This window comes from Heliangelus exortis, chromosome 1 (assembly GCF_036169615.1).
Source record: "Heliangelus exortis chromosome 1, bHelExo1.hap1, whole genome shotgun sequence".
NCBI lineage: Eukaryota > Metazoa > Chordata > Aves > Apodiformes > Trochilidae > Heliangelus > Heliangelus exortis.
Genome location: NC_092422.1, coordinates 147,206,158 through 147,223,745, shown reverse-complemented (window position 1 = coordinate 147,223,745; position 17,588 = coordinate 147,206,158). Strand labels below are relative to the sequence as shown.

The window sequence follows — 17,588 nt, the reverse complement described above, 5'->3', positions numbered from 1 at the left end:
CCCCCACCACCGTCCCTCCCGTTGACATCTCCATCACTCCACAGCTCCCCATGGTCCCTCGACTCCAGAGGGGCCAGACCCGACGCCCGCTCCCACCAGGAACAGGAGCAAAGATCTAGCTTCTTTTACTTAAAAATGAAAAAAACCCAACAATTTTAATCAAATAAAACAAATCACGCGCTCATTACCACCCCCCACTCCAGCGCCGGACGGACGCGGCTCCGCATCAAAAAATCAGGACGCTTCCCCTTTTCCAAAGACTGCGGTGCCCCCGGCCCGGCACAGAGCTCCTGCTTCTCGGGGACGATCCCTCTGCAAAAGCCTCTTCGGGTGTGAGTTCATTAGCAACCATGTGAATGGGTAGGGGTGGATGTGCCGGGACCCGGGACCAGCCCCTTGCCTCTGCCCTCCCTGCAGCCCACACACCCCCCGGGAGGGTGGCAGCCCTGCTGTCCCCACCTGCCCATAGCCATCTGGCCCCTTCAGAAGGTGGTGTGGGCGACTTAATTAGAGAGGATCAGCCCCACACTGGAGGGATGAGGGGGGCAGGACAGTGAGGGCAGTGCGTGGGGTCTAGGACAGGTTCACAGTGTTTCACGGCTGGTTCCTCAGCGCCTAGGGCAGGGCTTGAATGATGGGCACACATGGGCTGCAAAGAGGGCCAAGAGTTAAAATTCCTTCTTCCCAAAAATTCACTGCATGTTTGCCTCCCTGCTATGGAGAGGAAGAGGAAGATTGGGATGCCATCAGGCCAGGAAACGGCACAATCTGCCTTTTCAACAACAGCTGACTGATGAAACATGTTGCTTGGTAAAACATCTGGTGGAAAGAGGGGAGAGCTGATCTGGCAGATGTAGCGGCTGGGCAGAGGCCAGGTATAAACCAGGTGGGAGGGGGCTGATGACATCATCGGCTAAAAAATAAAATAAAAAAAAAAAGCCCCAAACAACAAAAAAACAAACCACCAAAACTGAGGGAAGCAGCATTGCTCAGAGGCTGTTTGCCGTGATGCGCTCCCCAGCCCACCCACGACAGAGGAGGCACATTCAGCACAGGGCACCCTGTGCTGCAGAAGGGAGGGATCCCCGGGCTCACAGTGCGGCTCATCCACAGCGTGCCCCTCCTCGCCCACCACGGGGGGCAACGCCCCAAGCAGCCCAGGGGATGGGTCCACTGCCTACCCACCTGTGCTTCAGCTCTGGGGAAGGGGCCCCCCACTCCAGTGCCCCCCAGCCCTGCTGGGGCAACCCAGTGACACCGTGGCCTGGCCTCCCGCTGAACGAAAGGGAAAGGCAACAAAACAAAAACCCGCGGCACAAACAGCAAGGGGACCACCGCACGCCAGCCCGAGGCTGCCAAGAGGGAGCGAGGGGCTTCGTGTCCCAGCGGCATCGACCCCACCGCGGGGAGCAAGACCCCGTGTGCTACAGCTCTGACTGCGAGCGGGAGATGCGTGGGCCCTTGCGGATCTCCTTCCGCTTCTCCTCCTTCTTCCTCCGCTTCTCCTCCTCCCGCAGCGCCTTCTGGAAGGTGTCGGCACTGGGGAAAAACTGCAGGGTGACAGTGGGGGAGTCAGCACGGGGAAGCCTTCACTGGCTCCCAGAAGTAACCCCCCTTCCAAAACCCACTAAAGCCATTGTGCTAGCCCCAGGGTGCCAGGGGGACTTGAGGTCAGACACCGTATGAGGTGAATGGGGTCCCAGTGCTCCCATGGGACAGGTGGCCACATGAGGTGGGAGATGGCACCAGGCACCCTTAGCCCACCATAGCCCAGCAGGGAAACTCAGTGTATATATTTTGGCCAAGCTTCCTCTGTTCTGGGAGTTTTGGCTAGTCCCCACCAAGACACCTGTTCCCTTCCCCAGCTGGCTGCCTGGAGCCACAACGAGGGAAAGCCCACAGGGTGAGCTGGTGCTGTTGCCATCTTACCTCTGAGTGGTCCGTTTTAAAGGGGTTGCGGTAATCAGGCGATTTTTCACTGATTCCCAGCTCCTGAGCCATCTGCAGAGCAACGTCGAGACCATGTCGGGCAGCGGTGCCTCCCACCCCACATCCCTTTGTGAGCAGGGTCCCCTCTTCCCCATCACCCCCCAATGTGCTCTTTCTCCACCCCTCAGCCCAATGACATCCCTTAGATGTGGAGTAAGCTCCCCCTGCCCTCTGCCTGCCCTCCTTCTGCCCCCAAAACCTGATCCCTCAGACCCAGCAGCAGAGAAGGGAAGCAGCGGTGAGGGACTGGGAGTCGTACCAGCCCCAGGACCTGGGAGTGAGGTCCTTGCTCGAACACGCCCGTCAGGTTGCAGAAGCCGATGCCCCAGCGGATCAGGCTGTTCCAGTTGGAGTTGCGGTCAAAGTAGTGGTGCACAATCTTGGGGAAGCGCAGGACGACGTCCCCAAAGAAAGCGGTGTTCTCCACCACGTGCGAGTACGCTGCAGGGACAGCCACACACCCTGTCAGCACCCCGCTATGTGTGTCCTGTCCCACCACAGCCCATGGCCCGGCCAGGAGGTGGGGAGGCGGAGGGCTCCCTAGTAGAAACTGGTTAGAGAGGCAGCAATAGAGTCCTTGAAAAGGAGGGACCAGCCAGCGTCTGGACTGGGTACAGGTGGGTTTCATACCTATCCCAGTGCCGGTCCCAAGAGGAACATCAGCAATGCACCAAACCAATGGAAAAGGGAAGGGGATAAAGACCATAACAGACCTACCATCCTTTATCTTCTCATCCTGAGGGAAAGGGCCATCAGGAGGCACGTCAGCAGCAATGAGCACAGCCCGGGAGTCCTCCAGCACCTGCTGAGCCTTCAGTTACTGTCCCATCCTGACAACCCTTCCTTGTGCCCTCAGGGCACCCCAGAGATGCTGCCCCAGCCACCCTGTTTGGAACCCCAGTGTCCTCCCTTCAGCTTCTGAACCCTACCCGCTTGCCCAGCTCTTCTCTTTGACCCCATGGAGACCCCTGGTCCTCCCTGCTTCCCTTGCCCACCCTCCCTGGCCCCATGGCACACCAAGCCCAGAGGGCAGCCTGTGCTGTGGCTCACTTTGAAGAGTCCCTTGAGCATGATGTCAATGATTTTGTACTGCTGGTTGATATCATTGAGCTCGATCAGGTTCTTCAGTGCATTCATCTGGTCCTTGCGCTTCACCTCAAACAGCTTCTTATCTGCATCACTGTCAAGGGTACCACTGGCACACTCCCACCATGCTCTCCCCCTCTGCTGGGCATCCTCCAAGTTCCCCCCTCCAAGTTCTCCACAGGTTGCCAGAGGGCTGTGGGAGAGAGCACCTGAGCCAGGATGAAACACAGGTTTCCAGTGAGCCTCTTTGCCTGGACACTTCTCCAAGATACTTAAAAACACTGAGTGCTTGTGGGGAGCTTTCTGTTCTGGCTGACAGGCTGGAGGAGGAACATGAACTCACACCTTCCCCATATGTGTCTCCATGAGCACACGTGATAGATATCTATTCATACTTTCCCTTTTTGTCGGGGGGTGCTTCTGTGTGCTAGGAAGGACTAGCATTTAGCCCACTTCTTCATGGGCAATAGATGCCCATGGCACAGAGGAGACCAAATGCCACAAGCCCAGAGACCCTCTTCCATAATCCCAGCTGGCGACCCCAAAGCATTGAGACCTGCAGGCTTGATCTAGCCAAACACCTCCCAAAAGCAGACTGGGAAATATGCTTGGTGTCCAGCATGCTGGAACAGAAAAGAAAAGCACTGTGCTCAGGAAAACACCAGGCACCACCAAAAAACTCACCTCTGCTCCTGCACCAAGCTAGAGCAAACCCAGGAGCTCAGCTAAAGCCCAGCAACAGAAAAGGAAAGAGGAAACTGCCCGGCAGTTCTTGGACATCTCTCTACCACCCTCCTGTGCCCTTTTCCATGGTCTCTGACTCTTTCCCTGCAGGGCAGCTCCCCCCAGCCCCAGCAGACACAAGTTTGCACGCAGGGCATGAGGGTCAGGCTGCAGAGAAGGATACAGATTTCTAATCCAGAGTCCACCCTCTGCTTTTCCAGGTCTGCGAAGCTGCTCTGGGATAGCAGCAGTGGCAGCAGAAAGGGGCAGATGAAGAGAAAATCCATGTTGGCCACCGCACCCTGGAACAAGATGGACAAACAAAACCAGAAGGAGACTCACCAAAGGAAGTCACACAAGCCTCTCAGGAGGACAAGGTCCTTGTCTGCCTCTCCCTTTTCCCTGCAAGGGGTTTGAGGGAGATGGTGGCCAGGGCAGGGTGATGGGGAAGTGCCACAGCCAACCCATTCTCCAACCATGGGGGAAGCTCTGGGCTCCCTCTCATCTCTGCCTGCCCCTGCTGCTGACTGGGCACTGGCTGGGCCCTCAGGGATCCGACTTAACACTGACCCAGCAGAAAATTAAGTCCAACCTCTTCTCCCAAAAACAAGAGCTTGTTTGTGAGTTAGAACAGTGCAGCAAATGGAAACAGCAGGGTCAAAGGAAGGAGGGGGATCGACCAGGGGTTGAAGTCCTCCTTCTCCTTCAAGCACCAGGTTTGACCACCTCAGCTGTCACACTTCACCTCCTAGGGTGCTGGTACCTGGGACCCTCACCCTTGCTTCCAGCTGGGCACCAGCTGCCAAAAAGCAGCAGTTGGGTGACCTGGCAATAACTCTCCCCAAACATATCCCTCCCCAGGCAGAGCCCCAGGCTCTGCAGGGATGCGGCCGGGCAGAGCTGCTCCTGGCCACAAAGGTCCCTAGGACAGAGACAACATGCAGAAGACAGACCAGAAGAGAAAGGCTTTTAGAACAAGGACCCTGGTACCATGTGAACCTGCAGAAGGGGAGCAGTACCTCAGTCTCCAGGCTGCAGGGCTCGAGGTGACCTGTCCAAAGGGACAAGGTTTCCCTTGAGCTGAGCAGCGGCCGCCAGTAGATACAGAAGCAGCAGCAGCTCCTTCAGAGGCATTCCCTGAGCCACCTCCTGCTCCCAAGGGAAAAGCAGGTGTGTTAAGGTGACCAGAGCTGCCTTCACGCTGCCACCCCACTCCCCTCCCAAGCCCGAGCTCGCCAGCCCAGCCAAACCTCTATCTGTGATGCCCTAACGCTGCAACAGAAACAAATCCTTTCTTTACAACAAATCTCTAGGTTGTGGGTTTTTTTTCCTTATTGTTTGTCCAGGGCAGTACTCCTGGAAGGGAACAGATCAGAGTAAGCACAGCCAGCATCACAGAGGAAGACATGACTGCCTCTGGTGTGAGTTCAGCATTTCAGATGAAATGCAGAGCCAGGACAGCAGCACAAACCCCCCATGCCAGGCTCCAGGGTCTGTCTCCTCTGCCTGCTGTGGTGTGAGGCTTAAGGCATATTCGAGTCACACTGAAGGACATAAAGTATGCCAACAAGCCGAGGCTGTAAGGAGAAATTCTCCAGTCCAGGCAAACAGATGCTCTGCTGGAACCACCAGCCTGGTCAGCTTCCAAGAGACTGCTTCACCCTGCCAAAAACCATGACCCAGGGGCTCTGCAGAGCCCCCCACAGCTGCTCACAGCCTCCCAAGCTCTGGGGGAGGAGCAGCAACTCAAAAGCACAAACTGCGACTGCCCTGGGAGCTGGGCTCCTGTTTGCCCCTTGGATCGGACACACAACTATGAGAACCAGGCTGGCTATTTGCCATGCTCATGAAGAACTGGAGAAAGAAAGACCTTGGAGGCAGCTGGTGGCCTCCAGGCCACGCTGAAAAGAACACAGCAGAAATGCTGCCCACAACAGCTCTGCCATGCTGCCCACAGCAGTCCCAGAACACCTGATCAGGGCAGGTCCTGCATTCTCCCCTTCTGACACAGGAGCTGGGTGGTGAGAGGATGCTGGGTGGGCTCTCCAAAGAGGAAGACATTGAGCTGCAAAGAAACAGTAGAGGCAGCAGCAGAGGAAAGCATAGCTCTTGGCTGACATGGTTGCCGGCCAGCTGGCTGCTGCAGCAGAAAGCCCACCAGCCTGCCTGGCTACCCCTGAGACTCAGAAGAGAAGAGCTTTTCCAGAGACATGACAGCAGACACTGTGGTATAGATGATTAGTGTTTTCAATTACGATGTTCCTAATGACTTTACAAATCCTCCTTGCAGCAGCCCCTACAGAATGTGCCATGGGACAAGGTCAGAAAAGTAGGACTGAAGAACCACACCATACCAGACACCCAACATGTTTTCATCTGCCCCCTTCCCTGCTGGCACTCATTCTCATATCAAACCCACTGACACTTGTTGTCTATCAGGGCTGAAACACACCAAGGAAAATGAAGCAGGAGCCAGTTGCTGCCCTCACCCATAGGGAAAGTGAGGCTGTTGGTGGCACCTGGAACCAGCTTGAGCTTACTTCCCTTTGCTGCCCTGCCCATTTCACCCTGAGGATATTCCTTCCTCTCCAGGCCAGACTGCATAAGCACAGGTATGCCAAAGCTTCTTGCAGATGTTTCTCCATGATTTCCCCATCAACTCTCTCTGTCTTCACACCCACTGAGGGATGAAATGAGAGACAAACACTGCAGAGCTCTTCCTCCCTAAACAGATACCTGCCAACGTCGACTTTCCCTCGTGCTCCCAGAGCAGCTCGGGGAGCCAGGGCCTGGCCTGATGCTACAGACGGAAAGGAGTTTCCACCAATATTCCCTCACAGCCCTGGCCAGCTGGTTGCTTCAGCTGAAAGCCCACCAGTCTGTCTCAATGTCTCCCATTCTCTTAATTTAGATGTGTTTTTCCAAAGACAAGGCAACAGATGCTGTGTTATAGACAGTTAGTACTTTCCATTAAAATGGTTTTAATGATTTTATAAATTCTCCTGCAGAAGCCCTATCTGAACTGAGCATCCCTAGGATTTATTCGTTTAATGAGTTCAGAAGGCAGAGCCATGTTCCCACACTTCGGTCTCTGGAAGGGACTTTGGACAAACTCCCCCCTTCCTCTCTGCAGGACAATGAAACACAGGGGGAACAGCATCATTGATCAGCTTACGCCAGGATTACACCATGCCAAAACAAGGAACAAAAACTCTCCACCCCATAAATCCATCCCAGAGAAGCTCCTTCCTGAACCAGATGAGGATTAAATCTCTTGTCACAGCTGAACCAAAAGCTTCAGAAGTGAAACACAGGCTGCTCAGACTTCTTCTGCTAGGGCATTTCTGTACAGGGCTCACAGGATCGGGTGCCTCAGTGAAACAGTATCGGCCGTTCACATCTGCTTACCTCAAAAGTCACTTAACCACCAAAACCAGGTCTCACATACCGTAGGGACAGCCGCCAGCCGCGGGTTAGGTAGCCCCAGCCAAACCCAGCGAGCTGCTGTGATTTCCACCGGGGACGGATCCGTCCCATCCCACCTCCCATCCCGCTGGAGGGGGAGCCCGAGGGGCTGCGGGCACCGGGAGACGGGGATTTTTCTTTCAAGCACCGCTGAAACTAATGGCAATCGCTCGGGGACGGAGGGGTGGAAATCGGCTAAGCCGACACTCCCCCAGCCGCGCTGTGGGAAACCCACCCGGAGCTGTGTGAAGCGGAGGAAGCAAACCCCCGGTGCGGGGCTGGGGAACGAGGGGAAGGCTGCAAACCCCCGGTACTTGCCGGCTCCGCACGCCCGCTCCCACACGGGGCCCGGGATGGGAGCGAGGGGCTTGGACGAGGGAGAGCAGGCGCCGACGGCAGAGCCCTTCTGGTAAGGGCAAATGTCCAGCGAGGCACCTCGGGGGCCGCGCTGCCCGCTCCGCTCACCGACCACCCGGGATGCGGGGCTTCCCTCCCTCCCTCCTTCCCTCCAGACCGCCCCCCCCGCCCGCCCGTGCCTCCGAACCGGTCCCCGGGCAGCCCCCGCCGAGACTCCCCCCGAGGAGCGGAGGGCGCCGGGCTCCCCCCGGACCTCTCCCTCACCTGCGGGCCGGCTGCCGGTACCGGGTTCGGCGTTTACCCCTGCCTCGCTGCCATGCCGCTGCCGCCGCCGCTTCCCCGCCCCGCCCCGCCGTGTCACTTCCTGAGCTCCCGCTCCGCCCCGCCACCGCCGCTGGGACGCCCGCGGGTCGTGGGGGGTCCCGGAACCGCGGCTGGGCCCCGCGGACCCCCGGGGATGGTCTCGCTTTCGGGAGGGTTTCCTTCCCCCTCCAGCTTTGCGAGGGAAGGAACTTTGTTAATTAAAGGGTTTGGAGGCAACAGGTAACCGAGGGGCTGGAGCTGCTGCCCCGGGAATCATCCCTGAAGTGGATCGCTTTCTTCCATGGCACCTGCCACCCGTGCACGATTAGGTTTCATCTGGCAGTTCTGGATCTGGATAACTGAAGAGCATCAACCAAGCTTCACCCCACACACAGAAGGAAAGGAGCCATTTCAGTAACTGGGCTTTATAAGTGATTTCCAACAAACCTGTTTCTGAAAACTGAGCTACAAAATTACTTCCTTCGTCCATCTTCTCTCTACTATTCACTGGCAATAAAAGGCAGTATGGGCTCTCCTGTTCCAGTCTTGCCTTGTTCCTCTGCTGTATGCACCGTATCTTCTCATTTCAGTCTCCAATGTGTGAGAGGGACACTGCCACACTTCCCAGACATCTGTCATTGATGACATGAGTGGAAATTAAATGGAAGGCATGGCTGGAACTCCAGCCTGCTATGGGAGTTCCCACAGTTGACACATTGCTGACAGGAGGTTTCAATTTCTAAGCCAACCCTCCCCCAAGCCATGGAAACCTCTTCACTGTGTGTAAGAAACACCAGTGTGGATGAACCTGAAAAAAGTACTTTTCTAGGCAAAACTCATGTCAAAGCTTGTTTCTGACCAGAGACTTTTGCCTTCCATGGTCATGACCATCCTATTCAGGTAGCCACCACTGCTGCTCTTTGACTATATCCAAAGCCCTTCCTAACAATCAGAATTTGAAGGTTTCTTCATCTGTGAAAAACCCAGAAATAAGAGGCCACTTTAGCAATGTTACAAGACCTCCTGTTGACCTTTCCTTACCCCCACACAAAAAAGCAAAAGCAGTGGAGAGGAATTTCCTGGGGCTAGATGGTCTCCAGCTGGACAATTTGTACATCCCACCACAAAGCAGTAGTGGGGGTAACCACCAGGAGAGAGCTACTCCTCAGAGATCACATAACCCAATTCATACCCTGCACATGGGTGATGATAGTGTCCCAGCACCAGAGGAAGTCCCCACCCCAACAGGAAATTACTGCCCAGGCCACTTCCACCACTGCTACCTGTCTGAGTCAATGTGGCGTGGTGAAAACAGGAAGGCAAAAGCAGACAGTTTGAGAAATAAACAAATATTGCATTGGGCTCCCTCTCTCTCCACAAGTAATCTGGATTGGGGCCCTGCCTCTCACCCACAGACAAGCAGGATATATTTATCAGCAGAGGCCCAAGCAGAACACAATTCGGAAACTCCATTCAGCAGTTTCCAAATGCCTGCTGTACTTTGAAAGGGCTGAAGTCATCTTTGGGTTTCCAAAACTTCATAGGCATACTGGCACTAGTTAGCACACAGACTGAGGGTAAGTGATCGTTCACCCTCCAGGGAAATCAATACTGGGATCATTACTGCTTTGAAGTCACATGCTCCCCAGCCTGCTCCCCTTTCATCCCACCACCCCTGCCATAGGAAATGAATGCAATCCCAGCAGAGAGACTCATCTTTCATCCCAAATGGCTCCTCATTTCACAAATGTCTTCTCAGATATGGGGATGACGAAGTTCTCATCCCAAAGTTAGCCAAGTGTAGCAATCACTCAGTTTTTTTCCACTGCCCTTTGCCTTCAGCTGGATCAAGGGGGGGATTAAGTATCCCTCCTAGCTCTGTTACACCTATGATCCTCACATTACCTAACAAAGGCATCTGCCCAGCGAAGGATACACAAAGTCCTGATGTTTCACACAAGAGCTCCTCTGTCCCAGGAGGCTCTGCAGCAAGGTCTGGATGCTCCCTGGCTCCACCTGGCAATGACTGCTCTGCACCTGAACCATCAGAAGAAAGAATGACTTCCAAGCCAACAGGACTTGTTCTTTCATACCTTCCTCCCTCATAATCTCCACACAGAGCAATTCAAGCTGTGATCTGGGGTGAATCAAGGAGCCCCCCCAGTGTGATGACAGTTCAGGCAGCTGCTGGCATCACTGTCTTTCTGATTTCACTGCACATCCTTCATGACAGCACACCAAGCTAGCAGCTGCAGGATCATTCTTCATCTTACTGTAACCTCCTCAAAGGAAGTTTATTGCTCTCCATGGAAAGCCAAAGCAACCCCTCAGGGATTTCCTTCTCCTTTTCCAAGGTGATGACCACTATCTTACCTGACAAAGGAAAAGATGAAGAGCTCGAGATGTGGCCTCAGGCAGCTCTGCTAAGTTGGATTCTGCTGCTTCTTGGAGAATCTGGCTAATTTCTTTTTGAGAAATAATATTGCTGCACTGGTATCTAAGAAACTTGCACAAAGAAGGGGAAAAAAGAGGTATAATAGTGAAAGACCCACAGAGTCAAACAGTGACTCCTCTGGAAAGCTCTCTTCCACGCAATGCAGCACCTTAATCACAGGCCTGATTTTTTTATATCACTTTTTGTATCACTTCTAATAGAACTGGTCCATCAGTGTGATGGTGGTGCTCTGATTTATAATCAGACTTCTTTTTGTTTAGGTCAGGAAGGGAATTGAACAAATCAGGCAACCTTTAAAAAGTGAAGAGTAACAAAGCTTCACAGACCCATCAGGTATTTGAAGGGGGAAGGTTCACACTAATAACCCCTTCATCTAACCCACGGCCATCAGGGCTTTATCTTCAGTATTTCTGCTGAGTAGGACCACATTCCCCACCTTTTTTTGCAGGCCCCAGGTACAGCAGAGTAGTAGGTTGTGGTAAGTCCCTGATCTGAAAAGTCAGGTGTGTAAGGTCAAAAATGGGGAGATATGATGCCAAGAAGAGCTCTGGTCTCCAGAGAGCTGCAGCATGCTCCCTGACTGGCAACAACAGTTGCATGTTCTCTGTAGTTTTCCCCTCTCATCCCCAGGGGTCCTAGGTGATATAAATAAATGCTTCAAACACCAGAAGAACAGGACGTGCTCACGAACAGCAGTCTGTTTCTGCAGGGTGTGGAAGGGAAGTTGACTTGAAAGTAGCATTATTATAGGGCATGAATATAGTGGCAGATGAAGCCACAGCAGTTTCTGAGACTCTGTGTGTGTAGGGGACAAGTTCCAGTGACCAACCCACATGCACTGTACTGACATTACAAAAAAATGGAGAACACTCTGCCCTTCCCCTGCTCACCAAGGTCATCAACCTGAGAACTTCTGGCTGCAGAAAGGACTTCTGGCCCCCACTGAGCAATGTAAAGAGCAGGAATCTGTGCCAGGGCTGTGAAGCAACGTGTAGAGCTGGGAGAGAAGGAGAAGACAACCAAAGAGAGCTTTAGCATCAGCCAAGAGACAGACCAGGCCTGGATATGGACAGTCGTCAATACTGACTTCCAGTTTTCTCTTCTAAACCCCACACTGTGAAACACTGTGGGGATATTTTGCTCAATTCTTACTTGCTTTTTCATCTGTCACTCTTTGGGCAAGAGTTTAGTCATAAGAATAAAAGCTTACTAGCTTTTTAAAGCAGAAAATACATTTTGTCCATCTTTGTGCTGGTACAGGAAAAGAAACCTTCTCCTGGGGTGCATGTCACAAAATAGTAAGGGGATATCTTTAGCCCAGGGTTTTAAAAATAATGCCCCCTGGTTTCAATACGAGGACAAATTTCCTGACCATGGGTTTTATTTAGCTGCAGAATACTCTTTGGGGAATTAAGAAAGACCTATAACATTAGCTGCACAAACCAAGCCTGGATCTGCATCAGAAAGTGTACTACAAGGACCAGCCAGGCTGATGGCAGTGATGCAAACAGCCAGTAGAGAAAATGTTCTTAATAAGGAATGAATATGATAAACAGAGGTCAGGGTCAAGGTCACCATCTGTGACAGCATGAAGTCTCTCACTGAAGGCTAAAGTGTTAGGACCTTGTATTTATTGCAGGTTAGGATGTATTTCTTCCATGGGCTGGACAATCACACCAGGTCAGCTGATATAACTTGTTACACCTTGGGAACTCAGGTCCCACTTCCACTGGAAGTCAGATAAACTCCCTATTACCACTACAAGGATGTTTTCTATGGGAATTCCATACTAAAAAATAATCTAAAATGTTAGGGGTTATCATTTAGCTGGTGGATTTGTGAAGGTACCAGCACTGTGCACTGAGCCTCCTTTGCACACCTCAAAAAACCTCTTGACCAAGAAAGGGTTTTAGAAAGTCACAAATGAGGCAACTCCCAGAGGCAGTGTCCAGGTCACACTCTTTCCAGTGTTCTCGCACCTTTCAGTCAAACACAGCTGTGACCCTCACTCTGGCTGTAATAAGTTATTGCTGTTGTGAACTTCTGCACCACACCAAGAATTTAGGCAGCCAAAGTGACAGGTTCAGCTATTGCTGAAGCAGCATTTCATTAGCTTAATCCCAATTTAGTGGAACCTCCTTTAAGCATGCCACTCTTTTGTTTTTCTTTTTTTTTTTTTTTTTTTTTTTTTTTTTTTAACCCAGCCTTTTAATAGTTTCCCTTCAGCTTCTGGCTGTCATTCATCTGCAGTATTACATTTTCCATCAACCACTTCCTCTCTCCCACCAATGTCCCTTTTGTCTGGTGTTCATTCACTCTATCCCTGTCTCTCTCAGTGCCTAAATGACTGAACTGAACAGGTCACAGTACAAAGAACTTGCTGTCTGTTTCAACATCAGAGCCAGCACTTGGACTTTGTGGCAGGAGGCAGACAATAACAAGAAGGGTCTATTCTTCCCCCTGACTCTACAACGCTGTCATATTATGTTATATTGCTTACACAGTATACATTAGGTCTGACATGGACTCTGGAAACCAAGGGCTTGCATTTGCCTCTGGAAATCTAGAATTTCCAGCTTCCATTCCTTAAGGCTGCATAGTACCCTGCTCTCCCTTCCCCTCCCTCAGGGCCAAACAGTAACCTACACTGTCTGTGTGGAGGACACATCATACTCAGATCCTCCCTTCCCTGTACTTATGCTCCAAAGGTTTGCTACACTTGGTCTGGAAGTGAAAGACTATTTCTAGACATCCTCCATTCCTAAACCTTCCACTCTTACCACATGGGTGAGTGAGGAATGACTTTTTTCTCTCTGGAAAGCATCAGGGTGTCCAGAGCTGAAGTGAAGGCTCATACCTACAGGGGAGCCAGGAACTGTGATTTCATTCCACAAAGCACATTATTAACTTTAGGCATATAAATGATTTTTCTTATTGGGCATAAACTCATTAAGCATCTGCTCCGGGGTGCTGCTGAATCTAGATCAAAGAGCTAAAAATCAGTGCAGGAGGGAAACCCAGGAAAAGAGTGAGTAGGAAGACTTTACCAACATCCTGGTTCTTCATATACAGGTATTCCACTAAGGTTTCCAGGCATGCAACTACAGCTTGAGAGAGCAGAAATTCTTTCTGGAATATCAAGAGGGAGAAAAAAATAAAAAAAAAAAAAAAGAAGAAAAACCAAAACAGTCAACAGCTACTGCAAGCGAGAAATTCATAAAGTGGCAGGATCTGAAGAGCATGCAGTACAGGAAAATAACACCCTTCATCTCCTTCACAGGATGCAACGTGCTGCAAATTACCTGTCATGTCAAGGAGCCAGAAAAAGGCACAACTACTTATTCTGAGACTAAAAAAAAAAAAATAAAAAAATTAAGTAACAGCCTTCAAAGAATAAAGATGGGATCCCAACATCACTCGAGAATTAAATATAAACTGATGTTTTATCCCCTGGAGCCCAACACCACTAAAGCAAGTTAAATTTACACTGATGTACTACTTCCAGAAGCACTTTGCCAGGGATGTGGGGGAGAGAGTGGGATTTATTCCACTTCTCCCACTTCTGTCCCTATGGGTGTGGCATCCCTGCAGAGCAGGAGATGGGAAAACAGAGATTGTCATTAGTACACAGAATTTTAGCTATCCTGTTCAGCAGCAAGGAGTACCACATAGCTTGATTTACCTTCTTTCACTGTGCCATGCCACAGCAAGAACGTTTTTCCCTTTTCCTCATCACGTGCCTATAAGGGGTGGAAAATGCAGGCAGAAGAAAAAAATGAAACGGCCACCCCTGAGGGTCTGAAAGAGGGTGGGATCTCCTCAGGTTGGTGTATCTGTGTGAAGCCCAAAACACTAGTGTTGTTTCAAAAGTCATATTTTATATACCTGCAAATGGACATGCACCAAAAGGTTCTGCAGGCTGACAACAAGTGGGAAGACCTGACGCGTGGCAAGGGGGTGCAAAGCAGCATCCTGCAGTGATGATGGCTGTGGCTGTGTAGCACCTTGGGCTGTGTTTTGGCCGATGACCACCAGCAGAGAAGAGAAGTTCTGTCGTAGAATAGCTCTCAGGAACTGCATGATGCTCACTAAACAGGGAGATGCTTATTAGTGTGTCTGAGCATTTTTATCTCCTTCCCCTGTGGGCTGGATTTTGTGCAATAGAATGAGAGAAAAAAATTAGGCTTAAGAGCCCACTGCAGTTGCCCAGCAGCTGCTGGGCAACATGAATTGCCTCCCTGTGAGACACTACCCCAGTTCATGCTCAGATGTTACTTCCAAAGGAAGATTTGTTCAAACACAGCAGAACCCCAGACAGTTCCCTTTTGCTTTTTCTCACCACCAGTTACATAATCCCAAAGCCAAATGGACCAAAGCTTCCAGGTTCTCACCAGCACCTGCACCACAACATTCCATAGCTACCAGTTCACCCTTGTTCCCTGGAGCATGCTACTAGCAGCTTCCTCCAGTCAAATCCCTGTAACAGATGCAAAATACCTAGCAGCAGGATTGGCTTCTTCTTCCTGAAGATGACTGCATTCAGGACTTCTTCTAGGTCTAGAGAGAGAGTCTGGTGAACCTAAAGGGGAATGAATTACGAGAGAAGAAATGGTGCTGGTTTGGACCAGGTAAAAAGCTCCCTTACAGAATTTCAGTCCTTAAACATGACCCCATGATGAAAAGCAACAGAACAGCAATGGGTTTTCATTAATCTAATGCACAAGGAAGAGTCCCACCACTGGGCCTTCAAGTTTCACTCAGCACCAGCTGCCAGCCCCATGCAGCTTCCAAACCACAGAGCAACCCCTTTGTCTGTCTCTCTGTTACTGCTCCCTGCAGACCCTTTGGCACATGGCACGTTGCAGGCTGCTGAGCACATGGAGCAGGAACAGCCATCACCAAACACGTCTGCACTTTAGCCCCACAGCCAGGCAGCGAGGCTGAGGAGCTAGGAAGCCAAAAGCCAGCAGTGATGACAAGAATTGGGCCCTGTCTGCAGGAGCTGGGAAGACTGCAGAGAGCCCAGGGCTAGGAACTACAGCAGGGGTGAAGGAGGCAGGGAAGTTCAGGGACTTGAGAACTGGGGAAACAGGAAAGGTAGGCTTGAGAGGGCAGTCTGCAAAGCATTGCTTCCCTCATAGAGCAGCCATTCAGCAGCAGGGGCATAAAGCCTCACAGAGCACCAGAGGGGTTCAAGTTCTTTCAGTAAGGCAGAGAGCTGGCAAGGAAGGGAAGGCATAGGGACCACAGGGTTGATTCCTTCAATCTGTCTGCTGAAGAGAGAAATGTTCAATAGGAGAGATTTGAGTACCTTCCTCATCAGGGTGGCAGTGGCTACTTGTCTAAGAACTGACAAGCCAAAGCCTTTAATAGCCTACTGTCCATGCCCCATGTTTATCCACAAGCTTCTGCTAAAGCCAGTAGCAGTAACACAGTTAACACACAAGCTTGTTATGGCCAGACAAATCCTCACTATTAACACTGGCCTGATATGAATGTGAACATTTCTCAGAGCCATTGTTGCACTCCAAAAAATCTGCAGGCTCAGTAGACAGCCTGGCATCAACTCACATTTGCAGCCAGAAAGGCCAGAGGCTCTCTTACAAGGGCCTCCAGGATGCTTTGCGTGGCTTCAGCTATACTGAGCAGCAGCAAGCAGCAGAAGTGAGTCTTCCTCTTACTCCCTCTCCTTGCCCCATCAGCAGATTAGAAACACTGAAGCTTAGAAATGCTGAAGATCAAAAATGCTGAAGCATCCCTGAACCATTCCATTTGCCATCTGCATCTGTAGTTTCCCCCTTTCTGATGCAAGAAGGATTCTGAACTGCACGTCATAGCACTTCAAGCCAGTAAGGTATTGATGAAGCCAGACAACAGGCTTATAAGGCACTGAATGATTGCACATCAAAGATCAATATGAGCCAAGAGTCACCTCCACAAGGTGAAGCTCAACACGAGCCACTGGAATTTAATTCCTTTTGGGAATGACTTGGAAGCTGAGAAGGTAAATTGTGCTCAGCAGTTGACAGAGCAGGGACAGGTTAGGTCTTGCTACACACTCACACCACTGACAGTCCATACAAGTCCCAGTGCTGTAAGACCTAATCAGAGGCAGCACATCCATGAAGCAATGGGTGTAGACTTGATCAGGGTTGGCCTTCTGGTAAACATCTTCCTCCAGCATTAGAAAACTAACCCTTGCCTCTCTGTGCAGATGCACATATGTCTCTAATGTGATTTTATCACCTGTGAATAGAGGCTCTGACTACCAAAGCACATACTCTGAGGGGCATAACATAAGAAGAGCTCTTCTTCTGATATTAAACTGATATTAAACAACTCCGAATCAAGAGAGGGAGAGAGGCCTGGGTAGATACTTCAAAAGGAAATGTTGTGCCCTTGTGCTGGAATTAGAAAGTGCTTCCCTCAAAACTGTAATGCCAACATCAGCTGACAACTTCAGCTTAGCTCTCTTGTCAGACTGCAAAACATCAAATGCAATGATAGCTGTCCACATTCATATGAGTTTGCTAATACTGAATACTTACTTGCCAATAATAGGTTTGGGTTGTGGCTGTTCCTCTACTGATCATTTTACTATCAAAAAAGTTTACAACATAGGAGGAGCTGGGTTTTTTCCATCTGCAGCTTTCCCTTGAGAAAGGCCTTAAAATGTATTTTGCTCTGTTCCAAAGAGGAAAATGATTTGGATCAGATGGGCTGGGTATGCACTTCTCCCCTTGCCCAGGAGGGCCCCCCTCTTGCCCCTCCTCTCTAAACTCTCCAATGATTTGGGTCTCAGCCTCCAGTAACATGCTAGCTTCCAGTCCATCTGAAGGGTGGCAGAAAACAATTTGTGGACAATAACCAAGAGCCACCAAGGCAAAGAGATTCCAGGCCAAAGCAAACCACTTTCCTCCATTAATGAAGATATTTTTAAAAATTTTGTTTCTTAAGGCCTAGCCATTTCCTGGATCTGAACATTACAGTGGTTCTAACCTCAGTATTGTAGCGATGCTGATAAATTAAGAGGGATGCAACCAACAGCCATCCAGAGCACAGCAAAGCATCTTCAGGTGATAGAGAAGCAGGTTCAGAGGGAGGGGACCTCGACCAGGTACACTCCAAAACCTTCTGCAGGAGCTCCAGCAAGGACACGTTGGAGAGCAGGACAGCCACTGCTGTGTGGGAGAAACATAATCAGAGAGGC

The 17,588-nt window shown here is 50.9% G+C and overlaps 2 protein-coding genes across 3 annotated transcripts in view; both read right to left on the bottom strand.

Annotated features, from left to right (window-relative positions):
- Nucleotides 1-109: 109 nt before the first annotated feature.
- On the bottom strand, nt 110-7,993 carry CCDC134 (coiled-coil domain containing 134). Of its 2 annotated transcripts, XM_071732231.1 has the most exons (8): nt 7,885-7,967; nt 4,818-4,947; nt 3,983-4,100; nt 3,040-3,161; nt 2,707-2,791; nt 2,249-2,430; nt 1,930-2,001; nt 110-1,550 (listed from the first exon to the last, which is right to left on the bottom strand). In XM_071732231.1, the coding sequence occupies exons 3-8, from the start codon at nt 4,083-4,085 to the stop codon at nt 1,425-1,427; spliced, it is 690 nt and encodes a 229-aa protein (XP_071588332.1). In that variant the 5' UTR covers nt 4,086-4,100; nt 4,818-4,947; nt 7,885-7,967; the 3' UTR covers nt 110-1,424. The 2 variants fall into 2 exon arrangements, with proteins under 2 accessions (XP_071588332.1, XP_071588322.1); XM_071732221.1 differs by lacking the exon at nt 4,818-4,947 and having other exon boundaries at nt 7,885-7,993.
- Nucleotides 7,994-8,332: 339 nt separating this feature from the next.
- MEI1 (meiotic double-stranded break formation protein 1) overlaps nt 8,333-17,588 on the bottom strand; it is a 41,140-nt gene continuing 31,884 nt past the window's right edge. The window contains exons 24-31 of the mRNA XM_071732259.1: nt 17,378-17,559; nt 14,876-14,957; nt 14,264-14,466; nt 13,426-13,507; nt 11,269-11,375; nt 10,297-10,428; nt 9,860-9,960; nt 8,333-8,555 (exon numbers count right to left, since the gene is read on the bottom strand). Of these exons, the coding sequence (XP_071588360.1) occupies nt 8,510-8,555; nt 9,860-9,960; nt 10,297-10,428; nt 11,269-11,375; nt 13,426-13,507; nt 14,264-14,466; nt 14,876-14,957; nt 17,378-17,559 (935 nt within the window). The 3' untranslated portion in view covers nt 8,333-8,509. The remainder of the gene's footprint in view (nt 8,556-9,859; nt 9,961-10,296; nt 10,429-11,268; nt 11,376-13,425; nt 13,508-14,263; nt 14,467-14,875; nt 14,958-17,377; nt 17,560-17,588) is intronic.